The following is a 15,836-nucleotide window of genomic DNA, read 5'->3' on the forward strand; positions in this document are numbered from 1 at the left end:
GAAGTTGTTTTGCTGAGGTCGCGGTGGATCGATTTGATCCTGAGGATTTTCGACATTAGTGCTTCGGAAGGATAGATTAGGGTGGTTTCGGAAATTCTGGTTAAAGTCGCGGTTCTGACAATTTCCTTGTCCTCTTATGTAGTTAACCTCCTCAGTACCCTCAAGGTAAGTCTCAGCTACCAAATCTGCATAGCCCCCAGTTTGTTCCTCGCACAAGTTGACATTTTGGTGATCTCTTTTCAGCAGGAGATTCACCCTGGCTGTTAGATCCTTAATAGCATCAGTCTCGACACCATTGACCCTCACCGTACGATCATAGTCGGTGCCGTGATTGCTATTGCTTGCCGCAAGATTTTCTATCAATGCATTGACCTCATTTGCGGTGTTTGTGGAGAAATCCCCTTTGCTAGCAGTGTCCAACGCCATCTGGTACTTTTGTTCGATACCCCCATAGAAGATGTTCATCAGGTTTTCTTGGGTGTAACCGTAGTGAGGACAGTCTCTTAGATATTCCTTGAACCTCTCCCATGCTTCGCAGAATGACTCCATGCCTCCTTGAGTAAATGTAGTTATTTTGCTTCGCAGTTTAGCTGAGCACGATTTGGTGTAGAAGTGATTCAGGAAGGCTGCTCTACATTGCGCCTAAGTGGTGATCGATTCAGGATCCAGAAGATTCAACCATCTCAGCGCCTTATCCGCCAAGGAGAATTGGAACAATGTCAACATGAGGTAGTCGTAGGGGACACCATTGGATCTTGTCGTACTAGTCAGCCTTTCAAAAGCCTCGATGTGAACTAGAGGACTTTCTGATGGCAACCCGTGGAACACACGATTCTGAACCAAATTGATTAGACTATGCTTAATCTCATAGTCTTGCCTCGCAGGAGCGGGTGGTTGAATCGCAGATCGGTTTGCAAATAGCCTGTTTTGAGCATCTTCATCCCTTAAGGTGGTTTGCCTTACTGGCGGATTCGGTGCAGCTTGCTCTTGCCAGTCCTGCCTCTGCTGTTTTTGGATGATACCCAGCGGAGGGTTGGGTTGACGAACTCCAGTTTCTTCTCTGTCAGCCATAGGGTTGGTTTGGGTTTTTGCTTTCCGATTTTCGCGTTCAAGCTGTGCTAACTCTTTGTTTCCTAGTATACGCAAATCAGCTTTTTTGTGGCTTCTTGTCTGCATACACCTGAAACAAAGGAATAAAAACGCAAGAACTAGTTAGTAAATTAAAATTAAATAAACTTTTAGACTAAACGTGAATCTAAAATCTCAAAGGCAACGTGTTTGGTCCCCGGAAACGGCGCCAAATTGATCTAGTGTCAAATAAAACCTAATGTGCACTCAACCACGATCTAGTGGTGTCGTCATACCACTTCAGGGTCGAATCCACAAAGACCAAACGATACACTATGAAATTATTTAGACCGAGTATAGCTAAAGCAAAGAGAAAGGTTGTGTTTCAAGTAACCGATTAAAAACAGAAAATAAATAAGGGTTTTGAAATCAAGGAAAGATATTGGGCATAGGAAATCAGTTGGGAGATATAATCACAAATTTAGTTGATAGATTGGGAAAGCATTAGACACTGTTCTTAAACTCAAAACTCAATTATAAAGCTAACCTACTTCCGCAGCGATAGCTAACTATGCAAAGAAATAACTAGACCCTAAACTTCCGTTTAGATCTAGCTAAACACGCAAGCATTAAAGCTCAAGTTTTGATTCGCTCACAAGGTGCCTCAACTTCAACTTCTGTTGGCTAAGGTCCACCTTGCTCACCTATGTTTCTTTCAAGTAACCCAACAACACTTTCGGTGCCACGATGATTTTAACCTAAGATCTTAATCTAGGTGATCAGTCTAGCTTAAGCAATAAGAACAACTATAGATGAAGAACAGTAAGATCAATCCCAAATCTAACAAACCTAAGTTTAGAAAATCATAAAACCCCCTTTTGAAACCCGAAACCCAATAGTAGAACTACTCAGACATGGAAATAAAAGAACAGCAAAGCAAGGATGAAGAAATCATAATTGAATTGCAAAGAGAAGTCAAAAGGGTTCAGAAATCTTCTCCAAAGAGATACAAAGGATTAGAGATCTTCTCCCAAGCTTACAAGTCTCAAAAACGGCGTAGAATAAAATATATCTTTTTTAGAGGTTGAGCCTCGTGCTTAAATAGTAAAATAAAACCCTAAAAGTCGGTTTAAAACGAAAAAGGAAAAGTTGTTTCGGGTTCGGGATCGGTCGATCCGAATGTGGATCAGCCGATCCAGCATGTTTTTTATGTGTTTGCTTCATCTGCTAGCTTGTCTGATCGGTCTTCAACCAATTTAGCTCCAAATGCATGCTTTCATCCCTAAAACACTCATTTTCCTTCAAAAGCAATATAGAATCTGTACAAACTCATAAAAGACTAAAAAGACTCTAAAAGCACACTTTAACTTAATAAAAGACTCAAAACAAATTTAAAAACTATGGTTAAATCCTATAAAATACAGACACATCAAACATATGCCAACCCCAAATTAAGATATATGGCTCGCTCTTATTAGAGTCCAAAGTCCCACATCGGTTGAAATAAATATCTTTGGGCAATATATAAAAGATGGGACAATCCTTCTCCGTTGAGCTAGCTTTTGGGATTAGTTAGGCCATATTCCTAATAGCTCTTTAAGCAAGGTCTAATCTTTCTCCCGCGTGCTCTAATCAAAACTTAAAATTATAGTGTATGTTATACTTTTGATTACTGTACAGAGATTTGACCGTATATTTAGTAGTTATGAGTTCTTCCAATTTTAAGAAAAAAAAAACACTAAAGAGAGGTAAAAAAGGGTGGTCAAACAACAAATTTAGAAACCAATGCTATAATTAAGCTATGATAAAGTAATCATTTTTTTATTCTAAACGTATAGAAGAGACTAATTTTAAAATTCAACAATCAACGATTTTACTTTTCTGGTTTCAGTCTAAAAATAACAATCGGGTTTCTAATATAAAACCAAACTCGGTGCTCCACGAGAATAGTTGTCCTCTTCTCAAACATATCTCAATTTATTGTTTGAATATAAAAAGAGATATCAAAAAGAAGAGAAGACCAAAAACTAAACCAAAAAAAAAAAATGGCTTCCAAAGCTATATTCTTCTCTTTCTTTATCGTCTCCGCCCTCTGCTTGTCCTCTCTCGCCTGCTTCGCCGCCGCTGATGCTGATGAATTCGACCGTTTCCAGATCCAGGGATCAGTTTACTGTGACACTTGCCGTGTCCAATTCGTTACCCGTCTCAGCAAATTCCTCGAAGGTATACATAAACACATTACGAACACCATGTTTACGTATGTTTATTAACATGTGTGCATGGCTTTTCTACCACCACGTGCAACCAGCAACCGTTGCAATATTTGAAAAAAGAACAATATTTTACGCTTAATAAAGAATATATATCATGTCACTTTTAATATTGTTCGAGGTGAATATGCATGTTAGCATGTATGCGCACGCGCACTATCTTGCATGTTAGAGGATGCATTCAAATTCAAGAGTTATTTATAATATATATATATACGTAGATCTTCGGATAAAATCTAAACTTATTTTTATTATATTTTTACATTTTTGTATTTGTGAAGGTGCGAAAGTGAAGTTGGAGTGCAGGAACAGAACAAACGGAACCGTAACATTGACCAAAGAAGCCGTTACCGACAAATCAGGAAGCTACAAGATGGAAGTAACCGGTGACCACGAGGAAGAAGTTTGCGAGCTCGTCTTGGTCGAATCACCAGACAGTGGTTGCAGCGACGTCAGCAAAGAGGCTTACTTACGTAACGCCGCTAAGATCAGTTTGACTGCCAATGACGGAATCGTCTCCCACGAGACACGTATCGTTAACCCTCTTGGTTTCATGGTCAAGACTCCTTCAGCTGACTGTGCCGCTGCTTTCAAGGAGATCGGTATTGTCCCTGACGTCACATTCTAAGCGAAAAGAGAGAAAGAAAGAAAAAAAATATATGTGACATGAGAGATTTACTATTTGCTTAATTTTATCAAGTTTATCAATATTACAATGAATATATAATATCATCATTAATTACTTTTTTCCGCGTTTTGGTTTTGTTTAATTTGATATGTCAGTGATATTTTGTTGTTCTGTAGTAAAAACAATGTACTTTGGTTACATGCGGTAGAGGAAATTATCTATTATTAGTTTATAACAAAAGAATAATTATTGGATTTTTAGATCAGAAACCAAATAGGATTCATAGTTTGGTTTGTCTGAATCTTAATAATTATATTAAGATTTATACTGCAATGATTATAGGTACGAACAATGAATAAACTATCTTTCAAAACGTACAAGAATAGAATCCCAAGTAATCAGTAATATTATATTACGTATTACAAAAAAATATGAACGAAATAATTTGAGTTGTCATTCTTTCAATTATGAAACTTGAATGCTACCTAAACATGCATATTAATTAATGTAAAATTAACTATTAACGAGTAAATATATATGTATATATATATATATATATAGTTTCATCAAAACTAAATCCCGGTGTTCTTAAAGATGTCTTTTTATGGTATGCAAACTCTTTATTTTATGTTTCGTGTAAAAGAATAAACGGTTCTCATTTTGTTTTTTTTTTAATTATTATTGGAGATGGACAAAAATGTTATGAATTGGTAGAAAGAATGTATAAGGTTATGCATTAGGCTACACACGCAGTCTTATTGCAGGACTAGTTACAAGATTACTAACAAAACTCACATATTAGAGAGAAACTTATCTTCTTTGTTTTGCTAAATAAAACTTATCTTCTTTAATTTGTCTGGTGATGAAATATGTGGATCATGCGCTCCTCCTTTAAGGTTTTTCAAGTGTTTGTCATCAAGGTAATGCTGATAAGTAAATGAAATGAATTCCCCAAATAGCTAAAATGATAATGGAGATATCTTTTGTCCCATCCTTTTCATCATGAAACACTACCACTGCAGCTGCTAGGATCGGAACAATAGGTAGTCCCATGGATGGCCGATATAGCTTTGGAGAACAGAGAAGATCATGACTCAAAGATTAATCCCACAAGACCAATTGCGTAGACTTAGGTAATAGCGGTAATATCTGAAACTATTTACTCTGACGTACAGCGAAGAAGAAGATGAGTTAAGACTCATGTGAAAGGCACGTGAGGAAAGACAAAGAAATAGAAAAAGGAAGTTGTTAGTTTTTTTTTCCTTTTTTCTTTCTAATAAGTTTTTAAGAAATATGTTCATCTATAAATAATGTAGCCCTTAGGGTAAAGATATTATCCGATCACTAAACAACTTTTTGTGTTAGAGTAGAATCGTTTACAACTTCTTAGATTTCCTGAATTTAATTTGGATAAGAATGGAGTTGTTGTCGTCTATCAACGGGAAGAGGAAGAGGATGGCAACGACTACAACAACGCCGGCGGCGAAGAAGAAGAAGAAACCATCGACGACCCCGATCCCGACACTTCCCGATAATGTGATATTGAACATCATCGCGCGCGTCTCGAGAGTGTACTACCCGACTCTCTCAGTGGTGTCCAAGAGTTTTCGATCTCTGATGACTTCACCGGAGCTTTGCAAGACCCGGTCACGCTTAGGCCGCACCGAGAGTTGCCCCTATGTGTGCTTCCGGGCGCATACTGGTTTTACTTGGTTCACCCTCTGCCGTAAACCTGATCAAACCCTAACCAATCAGAAGAGTAAGAGTGGTTATGCTTTGGTTAAAGTCCCAATCCCACATTCTCCTGATGCCTTCTTTTCGAACCTCGTGGCGGTTGGTTCTGATATCTACAACATTGGCGTATCCGAGTCCAAGTTCAAAGCCTCTTCCTCTACCGTCTGTGTTCTGGATTGCACGACTCACACTTGGCGCGAGGCTCCAAGATTGCCTGTAGAGCTCTTTAGACTTTCAGTTTCTGCTACCTTTCTTGATGGAAAGGTATATGTGGCGGGATATTCCTTAGATGGAGACAAAGATTCTGATCCCTTGAAGAACTCGCTGGAGGTGTTTGACACAAGAACACAAGTTTGGGATCCTAATCCCATCCCTTGCAGCGTGGCAAACGCCAAGGAGCCTTGCTACAAAGGCGCATCTGTTGATGGAAAGTTCCACGTGATGGCTGGGAGTAAGGTGTTTGCTTACAATGCCAAGGAAGGTAGATGGGACCGTGTTAGACCAGGGATGAGTACTTGTGTGTCTTCAGATTCTCACTGTGAGATTGGTAATGTTTTGTACTCTGCTTGTAAAAACGGAGTGTTCAGATGGTTTGACACTCAGGTCGGAATATGGAGAGAATTGAAGGGTTTGGTAGGACTACCCAAGTTCCCTCCTGATGCTCGTGTTATATTGGGTGATTATGATGGAAAGATTGCGGCTTTTTGGCCTGAGATTTCTTCTGATGGTTTCCCACATAAGTTTATGATATGGTGTGCCGAGATTGCACTTGAAAGACGCACAAGTTGTGAAATTTGGGGGAAAGTTGAGTGGTTTGATCACGTGCTTTCAGTGCCTGTTACACATACGTTAGTGAAGGCTGTTGCTGCGACTGTTTGATGAAACAGGACAGAGCAAACCTTTTTCAGATATGGAAGAACCCCCTTCTACGGTGTTGTTAGATATATGTATTAATAGATAGGCCTTGATTTTAATTTAAAAGTTGTGAGATTCTGGGGAAAGTTGAGTGGTTTGATCATGTGCTTATTGTGCCTGTATCACATTGTTTAGTGAAGACTGTTGCTGCGACTGTTTGATGAAACAGGAAGAAGACAGAGGAAACCTTTTGAGATGGAAGAATCCTGTCGGTATTGTCAGATATATGTATTAATATATAGGCCTTGATTTTAATTTATCCTATTTTCAGTGTTGTTTTGTTCCTTTGTTTAAGATCACTTTCTGTTGTACCGAATCTAAAGACAGCATTGGAATGAAAATCAAGTAGTTGTCTCTAGAGAATCACTGTAGTCTTTGCAGCATATTGTTTAAAACTATTTCACCAATCTTGGTAATGTTTTCTCTGATTAGTATAATCGTTGCTGCTGAGGCTAGGGTTCACAGTTAAGTTTTCCCTTGTGTTATTATAACTTTTTCTTGAATAACCCGAAGCAGAGGAATGTTGGTCTATCCTCGGTGGCCTGCTGTTTTATAGTTGCAAATGTTTGGTTTAACCTGTTGGTTAACAATTATTGGTAGTATGGATTATATCTTACGGAAAAAAGGTTCTCCTGCTACTACTCAAACAAACTTCTTTACAGGCTCTAGCCTTATAACCTTAAATTGTGTTCACTAAATATAACCTTACTTCCAGGAATACTGTACATGATATTCTCAGACAGGGTCCGACTTCCGTAGTAAAGAAGTTGTCTGAGAGAGTCAGTCTTAAACTCATACTCTTTACATTATTCTTCAATCTTCATCTATTGTTATGACTTACTGAGGAAAAGCTTCCTTTTAATGATAATATGTGTTCTTGACGTTATCATGATGTATGGTTCCTATTTTACAACAAGATGTCTGGCTGTCTCTCGCCCTTTTCTCTGTTTCATTTGGTTTGGCCTTGATTCTGTCTTCATATCTTTCCTCTATGTGTATGTTAACATTCTTTTCTCGTACCTTCTTCAGCTTTCATTTTGCATTTGCTATTTTCCTTTAATTTGGGGTAGCTTTTGCATTCCTTAGTTTGATAGTCGGCTATATTTAAACTTTATGTGATTTTCATAGCCATGATCAGTAGTATCCTGATGCATATTCCAACTTGTCACAATATTGCTAATAAATGTGACTGGTGGCCTGACAGCCTGTGATTCGATTCATTAAGTGGATGGCTGGATGCGCCAGGTTTTGATCCTCATGTTTCTCTTTAGTTCTTTATGCTTGAAATATGGATAATTTATTTGATGCTTACTTGTTTGTTTTCTCAGGAGAGACAGACACTATGTTGGCCGTGGCATGTATGAAGGACATCTGATTTTGTAGAGTAGTCTCTTTAATTACTTGATCTTGTTATCATTTTTTCTGTAGACTTCACTTGTTTGATGGATACCAACATACTTCACCCTGTATGGTCTCTATGTTTTTCATTTGTGAAGGATTTACTGACTCAATCTTACAACGCACGCACTTTGCTATTTTGGCTTGTTAATATTTCTTAACTTAAAAGCATATATTTTCAAAGTTTAGGCTCGTCGTTGTTTCCATGCTTAACTGTTTTGATTGGAATCGGGAGATCATATACACGTTAAGCATGGAAAGAAATCAACCGCCTAATAAAGAAGACAAATTCAGCTCTTGAATCGTTGATTTCTTCTTTATTACTTTTGAGTTTCAAGAGCTGAATTTGTGGGCAGTATAAATTTTGTGTTTCTAACGATTTGGTTTACAATATTAACATTCGCACAACAGCAATGACAAATCATTTTTTATTCAACGAGACTCTACTCATTTTTTTTTTTGCCACAATCACTGGTCTATCAACTGTAATTCCATTATAAATAATTTTACTATTAAATTTCAGAAGTCGCGAACTCTGGTTGATTAGCTTTTGTCGTCGTGTAGTATTTACAGAGATTTGAAGTTGGACTAAAATTTTATATAGCATTATTTTTAAAAATATACAAAGTAACACAAAAACATTCACTTCGATTTTGTATGGCGATGGTGTTCAAATTAACCCTAGATCTACTCTCTCAAACAAGAGATCAATGTACTACTTAGGGGTCGAATACACAAAGACTCAAAATTAAACACAATGGATTATAGAATTTTTGTAATTACGCTAAATAGATTAATTTGTATTAAGAACAATTGAAGACAATGCAAAATATTAAATCAAAGCGTTTTGAAATCAGGAAATCAAAACGTTAAGTCTAGGGAATTTCTCGGGTAATTATGAAGTATTAAATCAATAGATTAATTAGGGTTCATGCAATAAAAATCAGATCTAGAACTCTAGACAGTTTTGGTAAAATAATTCATTTCTCACTGCAATTATTATCTAAATTTAAAACCAGAAAATCCAAATCTCTTTGTAAAATTTTTAGTTGAAAACCAGCTTTAAAAACAGGTTTAGAAAAGTTCACAAAATCACAAATTCAAATCTCTTTGTAAAAAGTGATTTTGCTCATCAATGGTTTTAATCAGGAAAACAATTATATTCTCATATTAATTAATTTCCCTATGATAATAATTCTAGGTGATCAATCAAAAACTATTATGAAAAGCAACCAAGGATGAAGATTATAAAAGATTAAGAACCCTAAAAATCACAGATCTAATAAATCATAAAAACACTGTGAAAAACCCTAAACCTAACAAGCAAACTACTCAGACATGTTTAATGAAGAACAAGACATCATACTGAATAATAAGCAATAGATATTAAAAAGTTAGAAAGGAGTTCAAGAATTCTTCTCTACAAAGCAGTTCTGATCTCTTTCTCTCCCAAAAGCTCTCAATATCTCTCTCTCAAAAACTTGCTAGAAAATAACTTCCGGGTTTTCTAAAACTCAAAAACACTATTTATATGTCCTAAAACACGTCAGGGACTTGTGTTGCAATTTAGGAAAACTTTGGGTAAAATTGTAAAACTTCCAATTTCTTCTTTCTCTCGTCGGATAAACATAGGTGTCAACCGATGCTCATTCAGTGTCGGTCGATGCTGCTACTCTGATCCGAGTCCAAGTTCTTTTCCTTCTGTAAAATGCTCCAAATTCATCCAAATAGCTCCACTTTGCTCCTTTCGTTCCAAATTCCTAAATAACCTGTAAAGACTCAAAAACAATCCTAGAAACAAATGAAAAGACTCAAAAGGCACACTTATATCATGGTTAAAAACCGTAAAAACCATGATATATCAACTCCCCCAGACTTAGGATTTGCTTGCCTTCAAGCAAAACAGAAACTTAGACATGTGAAAGAGGTTTGAAAACATAGGAACTCCCTCAACTGCAGACAACTGATCTACGCACTCTTCATCGCCTTGACTCTCAAGAACTTACTTCATATACTTTGTCATTTGAAAAACATCAACATTCCTTACTCAAATCCCACAATCCTCTGGAATCTCTAGTCTCACCATTGTCATCTCATTATATAAATTAAAGCAAGTACAGGTGAGTCTTACCTTGGTGTATCGATCAGTGGCATATGGACTCTCTTCAGGCCAAGACATTCTTCATACATCTCCTTTCATCTCCCTTTTCTCACTTCTTAGAGTTGTTTCTCCTAACTTTCTCTTCTTTTTTTTATTTTTTATCTTTTTTATATCAAAGATGTAAGCGAATACCGGGGTCATTGGTAATTTACCTATCCCTCGCTTCCAAGCTTTGTGTGTGTGATCATTTGATTCAAGAATAGAATAATGAGGTCACAGGTAATTTACCTACCTCTCTAAACTGATCAAAATCATCTCATCTTTTATTCTTCCTCTTTTTTTTCTGATCTTTTTTTTTTTTCACAAAACACTGAAGGGAAGAGAGAGGGGAAACATACTTTCTTGAAAAATTGCACTGTCTTGTATGACCTGAAAAAGAAGTTTAGTCCACTGATTTCCAACCCCAAAGTAAGAGACTAAGTCCGGTTAAAATCCTGATAAAAGTTGAGACAATGTTAGTTTAACTAGATATCCTTTGAATTAGGGCTTTCAGGATTGTTGATACAGCTCATAGTCTTTTCCACACTTCAGTTCTGAGGTCAAGCTTAGTCAAGAGTCATTAGAGTGTTAGCCAAAGAACAGTAGTCATTAGTTAGAGATCATAATTCCAAAACTTTGAAAAAATTTGACTCAATAAAAACAAAAATCGGTTTTGACACACTAAAAACCCAAAACTAAGTTAGTGGTTAGTACTAACCTCCCCCAGACTTAAACGACATTGTCCCCAGTGTTTTCAAGCAAGGGAAGGGTAAAGAAACAAAACTTGTGTTGAAAAATTTGAATGAAAAGATGAATTTCCTCGGGTTACCCTATGGTGCCAACCGATGCCAGAGTGGTGTCGATCGACACCCTTGGCGAACAGTGAATTTGGCCGAAACTCCTTAGTTGCAGTTAGTTGTGTTCTTGTGTTGTTGGATCAATCCTTTTGATGTTAGTTCTGTTAAGAAGCACTCAAACATAAACACAAGTTAAAAGCAACATGATAGATAGATAATTCATAAGTTCACACAAATTTCAAACACAAACTGACTCAATGCAAGAAGAGACAACGTTAGTTTAACTCAATCTTAAAAAGGAAAAAAAAAATAAAGAAAACCATGATCAGGGGCTAGCAGAAACATCATCGTCATCAGAGACGGAATCATCAGGTGACATGCGCCTAGTACGACGTCTAGTACGACCAAGGCAACGGCAACGAGACAATCGAGCAATCGCGTTCCAGATGGCACGCATGGTGGATGTCTGGTACTCCTGGTAGGCGGTAGGACTCATAGTAGCAAAAGGCTGTGGAGGCTCAGGAAAAGGGGGAAAATCAGATGCTGAAGTACCAGAAGAAGATCAAATCTCAAAACCCCCAGCAGGGTTAGGACCATCTAAGTCCTCAGCAGGTGCAGCAGCGGCAATAGCCCGTGAAGTCCGATGGCGACGGGAAGGAGGAGCAGTGACAAGGTCAGCAGTGGACGGTAGAAAACGCAACTGCTCTGGATCATCTCCAATAGTAGTGAGGTCTGATCGGGGAAGGCGTATCAGATGCTCTCCAGTCTCATCCCTGAATCTCCATAACAAACCTGGCTTCATCCAGGTTGTACTCCTCATATACTGCTCATCCATGAGAACCCACTGTGGCAGCATACTGTACCCGTCAGTCGGAATGTTCTTCCACTGAAGAATAGCTGTGATAAGGCTCCCAACATACCCAATCTTGCGGCCGCGACCCTAAAACGGCTTGCTCTGAAGATCAACCAAGTGATGTGCAAAAACAGCCCCATAGTTGGGCGCTGAAGGATCCTGCCGCACAGTCAAATCCGGAATCAATCGTCCAATCCCAATACCCAATAGATAAAGCTCAGCAGCTCTCATCTTGTTAGGCTCCATCTTACACTAAAAAGTGGTCCCAATAGCCCGAAGAACGTATCGAAGTGCGGGATGGCGAACATCTGTCTGAACACTCTTCTTAGAGTCATAAACTCCATTTCCTATATCAGACCACAAAACACCAAAATCCGAATAGGTCTGAGGCAAAACAGTACCTTCATAAAAACGTGGCCAGTCAAACACATCACATATCTCTTGCAACCTAATCGTGTACTATTTTCCCTCAATAAAGAAACACAACTAACCATCTCGTGCCTCTGGTGCCTGCTCATTAGCATAAACAACTCTAACACTAGCCATAAACTTTCTGACTAGATCCGGATAGCAATCATACTGCTTAGTGCAAATAGTCCCCAGATGTATCCTATCTATCAATCTCATGACCTCATCATAAATTCCAAGTCTACGCAGAAGAGCAAGATCAACAAACTTGGTTGGTTCAATTTCTACTCCTAACCAGGCATTATACAACATTATCTCATACTCTCCCCAAACATCTAATGGTCTGTTGATAAATTCAGCTTTCTTAAGCTCTGCAAGAGGATTTTCCCATACCTGTTGAGTTGGGATTGACTCATTTTAAGCTTTGGGCCATGGGATCCGAGATTGGATGGGAGAAGGCAGGGAAAGGTCTGGGAGAGTGGAGGGACGACTCGCCGAAGCTGGCGGAGGTGACTGGCGCGTGGATAAGCGAGAGGAGGAAGATTCGTCGGTGGCGGTTCTTGGCTTCTTCTTGGGTGCCATCTCTCCAAAACACAAAACGACAGTAGATCCGGGTAGAGGGCTTGAAATCGAGTGGATTAGCACTTTGAATCACTCAAAACAGATCGAAAATGAGAAAGTTATGGTGATTCAAAGCTTTTCGGCGGTTGTTCGAGGGTTTATATCGAGGCTTCCTCGGTTTTAGCGGTATCGACTGATGCCTAGTAAGTGGCATCAATCGATGCTACTTCTGTCGAACCCGGCCCGGTGTCAAATTCAGGCCCATTTTCGCAAACCCAAAACGTCAAAACCCATAAAACCTTCTGTCCATCTGCGATCCAGTAATGGTGCCGACCGATACCCAGGTGGTATTGAACGATGTTGATGCTTGATCAATGGTACCCGAAACTTCTTTCTTTCTTTTTTTTTTCTGAAACAATAAAACTCAAAACCAAAAATTAATATGTTAGTAATTTTAAAAATTGAAAAAAAAAAAAATCCTACCAGTGGGTTGCCTCCCACTCAGCGCTTGTTTTAAGTCATTAGCTGGACTTGGCAACGAATTAGGCGGTGGGTGCTTCGTCCAAACGCACAATGTGTCCGTCTTGTATCTCTGCTTTCGCCCAATAATGTTTCACCCTTAGGCCATTAACAGTGAACTTCTCTCCTTTGGAATTCAGAAACACAATGGCTCCATATGGTCTAACTTCTTGGATAGTAAAAGGACCAGACCAACAGGAACGGAGTTTACCCGGAATTAGCTTCAAGCGAGAATTGTAAAGGAGTACCTGGTCATTAGGATCAAAGTGCCTTCGTTCTCTCCTTGTACAGCTTTGAATTCTCAAATGCATGAAATCTCAGCTCATCCAACTCATTCAACTGCACTAACCTTCTCTCTGAAGCTGTCTTGGTATCAAAATTCATTAACTTAACTGCCTAGGCTGCCTTGTGCTCTAAATCCACTGGAAGATGACATGCTTTCCTATAAAGCAGATGAAAAGGTGTGGTGCCAAGTGGTGTTTTATATGTAGTCCTATATGCCCATAGTGCATCATCAAGCTTTGCAGCCCAATCCTTCCTTGTAACACCAACTGTTTTCTCAAGAATCTCCTTAATCTGCCTGTTGGAAACCTCTACTTGCCCACTAGTCTGAGGGTGATATGGAGTAGCCACTCTATGTTGAACTCCATACTTTTTCAGCAGCTTGTCAAACACCTAATTGATAAAGTGCTTACCTCCATCACTGATGACAATTCGAGGCACTCCAAACCTTGGAAAGATAATGGTCTTAAACAGCTTAAGAACCACTGCAGAATCATTCTTTGGACATGCAATTGCTTCAACCCACTTGGAGACATAATCAACAGCAACTAGGATGTAATTGTTCTTATAGGAAGATGGAAACGGTCCCATAAAGTCAATACCCCAACAATCAAACACTTCAACTTCAAGAATGAAGTTTTGTGGCATCTCATTCCTCTTGCTAATCTGACCTTTCCGCTGACAAGCATCGCATCTTGAGACATATTCATGAGCGTCTTTGAACATCGTTGGCCACCAGAAGCTGCTTGGAGGACCTTGGACACTGTTTTGAATGTAGCAAAATGTCCGGCATAGTCAGACCCATGACAATGAAACAAAACATCAGGTACCTCAGTCTCTGCCAAACATCTTCTGTAAACTCCATCACTGCAATGCTTATATAAATAAGGTTCATCCCAATAATATCTCCTAAGATCTCTCATGAACCTCTTCTTGTTATAGCCAGTGAATTGCTCTGGTTCTACCTCTGCAGCAAGATAATTGGCAATATCAGCATACCAGGGTGGATTGGAGCTAGCCACAGCAGCTAAATCTCCATCATACGACCAATCTGTCTCTGGAAAGCATGGGTGTCGCCGATGCTATTATGGTATCGATCGGCACCACCTGCATCCGAGGACAGAAACTTGTTTTCATTAGTTAAAGACATTGTATCCACAAAATAGACGTGTTCCTCAGGCAAACAGTCTTGGATTGGCACATCATCATCAATTCTAATCCTAGACAAGGGATCAGCAACACAATTCTCAATCCCCTTCTTATCCTTCACTTCAATGTCAAACTCTTGAAGTAGAAGAATCCATCTCAAAAGTCTAGGCTTTGCATCCTTCTTCTGCATCAAATACTTCAAAGCAGCATGATCAGTATGAACAATGACTTTGGATCCAACTAGATAAGAACGGAATTTTTCAAAAGCAAACACAACCGTCAACAACTCCTTTTCTGTTGTTGCATAATTTCTTTGTGCATCATCAAGTGTTCTACTTGCATAGTAAATTGCATGAAGCTTCTTGTCTCTTCTCTGTCCCAGGACTGCTCCCACTGTATAGTCACTAGCATCACACATAACTTCAAAAGGGAGATCCAAATCTGGTGGCTGAACAATAGGAGTACTCACAAGTTCTTGCTTAATCCTTTCAAAGGCTATCCATCACTCATCAGTGAATTCAAACTTGACATCTTTGCACAGCAAAGCAGAAAGTGGTCTAGCAATCTTGCTGAAATCCTTGATGAATCTCCTATAGAAACCTGTATGCCCAAGAAAACTCCTTACTGCCTTCACATTCTCTGGCATTTGAAGACCTGTCATCACCTCTATCTTAGCGCGGTCAACTTCAGTACCAACTTCTGAAACCCTGTGACCAAGCACTATATCATCTCTAACCATAAAATGGCACTTCTCCCAATTGAGCACTAAATGCTTCTCCTCACACCTTGCCAACACCTTGCATAGATTTTCTAAATAGTTCTTGAATGAAGACCCATAAACTGAAAAATCATCCATGAATACCTCCATATAGTCTTCAATCATATCAGTGAAGATAGACATCATGCATCTCTGAAATGTCGCAGGAGCATTACAGAGACCAAAGGGCATTCTTCGATAAGCAAATGTACTATAGGGGCAAGTGAAAGTGGTCTTCTCTTGGTCATCAGGATGAATCGGAATTTGGAAGCACCCGGAATAGTCATCCAAAAAGCAGTAGTATGGATGATTGGCTAACCTCTCAAGCATTTAGTCAATGAAGGGCAGCGGGAAGTG

At 38.9% G+C, this 15,836-nt stretch overlaps 1 protein-coding gene, 1 non-coding gene and 1 pseudogene across 2 annotated transcripts; all 3 read left to right on the top strand.

Moving 5' to 3' along the window:
• Window positions 1-482: 482 nt before the first annotated feature.
• Window positions 483-588, top strand: LOC147921392 (small nucleolar RNA R71). The gene has a single exon (XR_015589925.1). It is a non-coding gene; the product is annotated as a small nucleolar RNA R71 (small nucleolar RNA).
• Window positions 589-2,956: 2,368 nt separating this feature from the next.
• LOC104760316 (pollen-specific protein-like At4g18596) lies at window positions 2,957-4,082 on the top strand. Its single transcript, XM_010483219.3, has 2 exons — window positions 2,957-3,291; window positions 3,620-4,082. Exons 1-2 carry the CDS (start codon window positions 3,114-3,116, stop codon window positions 3,964-3,966), a joined length of 525 nt encoding a protein of 174 aa, XP_010481521.1. The 5' UTR covers window positions 2,957-3,113; the 3' UTR covers window positions 3,967-4,082.
• Window positions 4,083-5,382: 1,300 nt separating this feature from the next.
• LOC104763072 (F-box/kelch-repeat protein At5g51250 pseudogene) lies at window positions 5,383-6,579 on the top strand (annotated as a pseudogene).
• Window positions 6,580-15,836: the final 9,257 nt, after the last annotated feature.

This window comes from Camelina sativa, chromosome 18 (assembly GCF_030686135.1).
Source record: "Camelina sativa cultivar CO46 ecotype springtype chromosome 18, ASM3068613v1".
Lineage (NCBI taxonomy): Eukaryota > Viridiplantae > Streptophyta > Magnoliopsida > Brassicales > Brassicaceae > Camelina > Camelina sativa.

What these genes read in the sequence shown, in the direction of transcription:
- LOC104760316 (XM_010483219.3), top strand. Translation starts at nt 3,114, where the DNA reads ATGGCTTCCAAAGCTATATTCTTCTCTTTCTTTATCGTCTCCGCCCTC. An exon ending in TCTCAGCAAATTCCTCGAAG is followed by an intron (nt 3,292 to 3,619) that starts GTATACATAAAC and finishes GTATTTGTGAAG; the next exon opens with GTGCGAAAGTGAAGTTGGAG.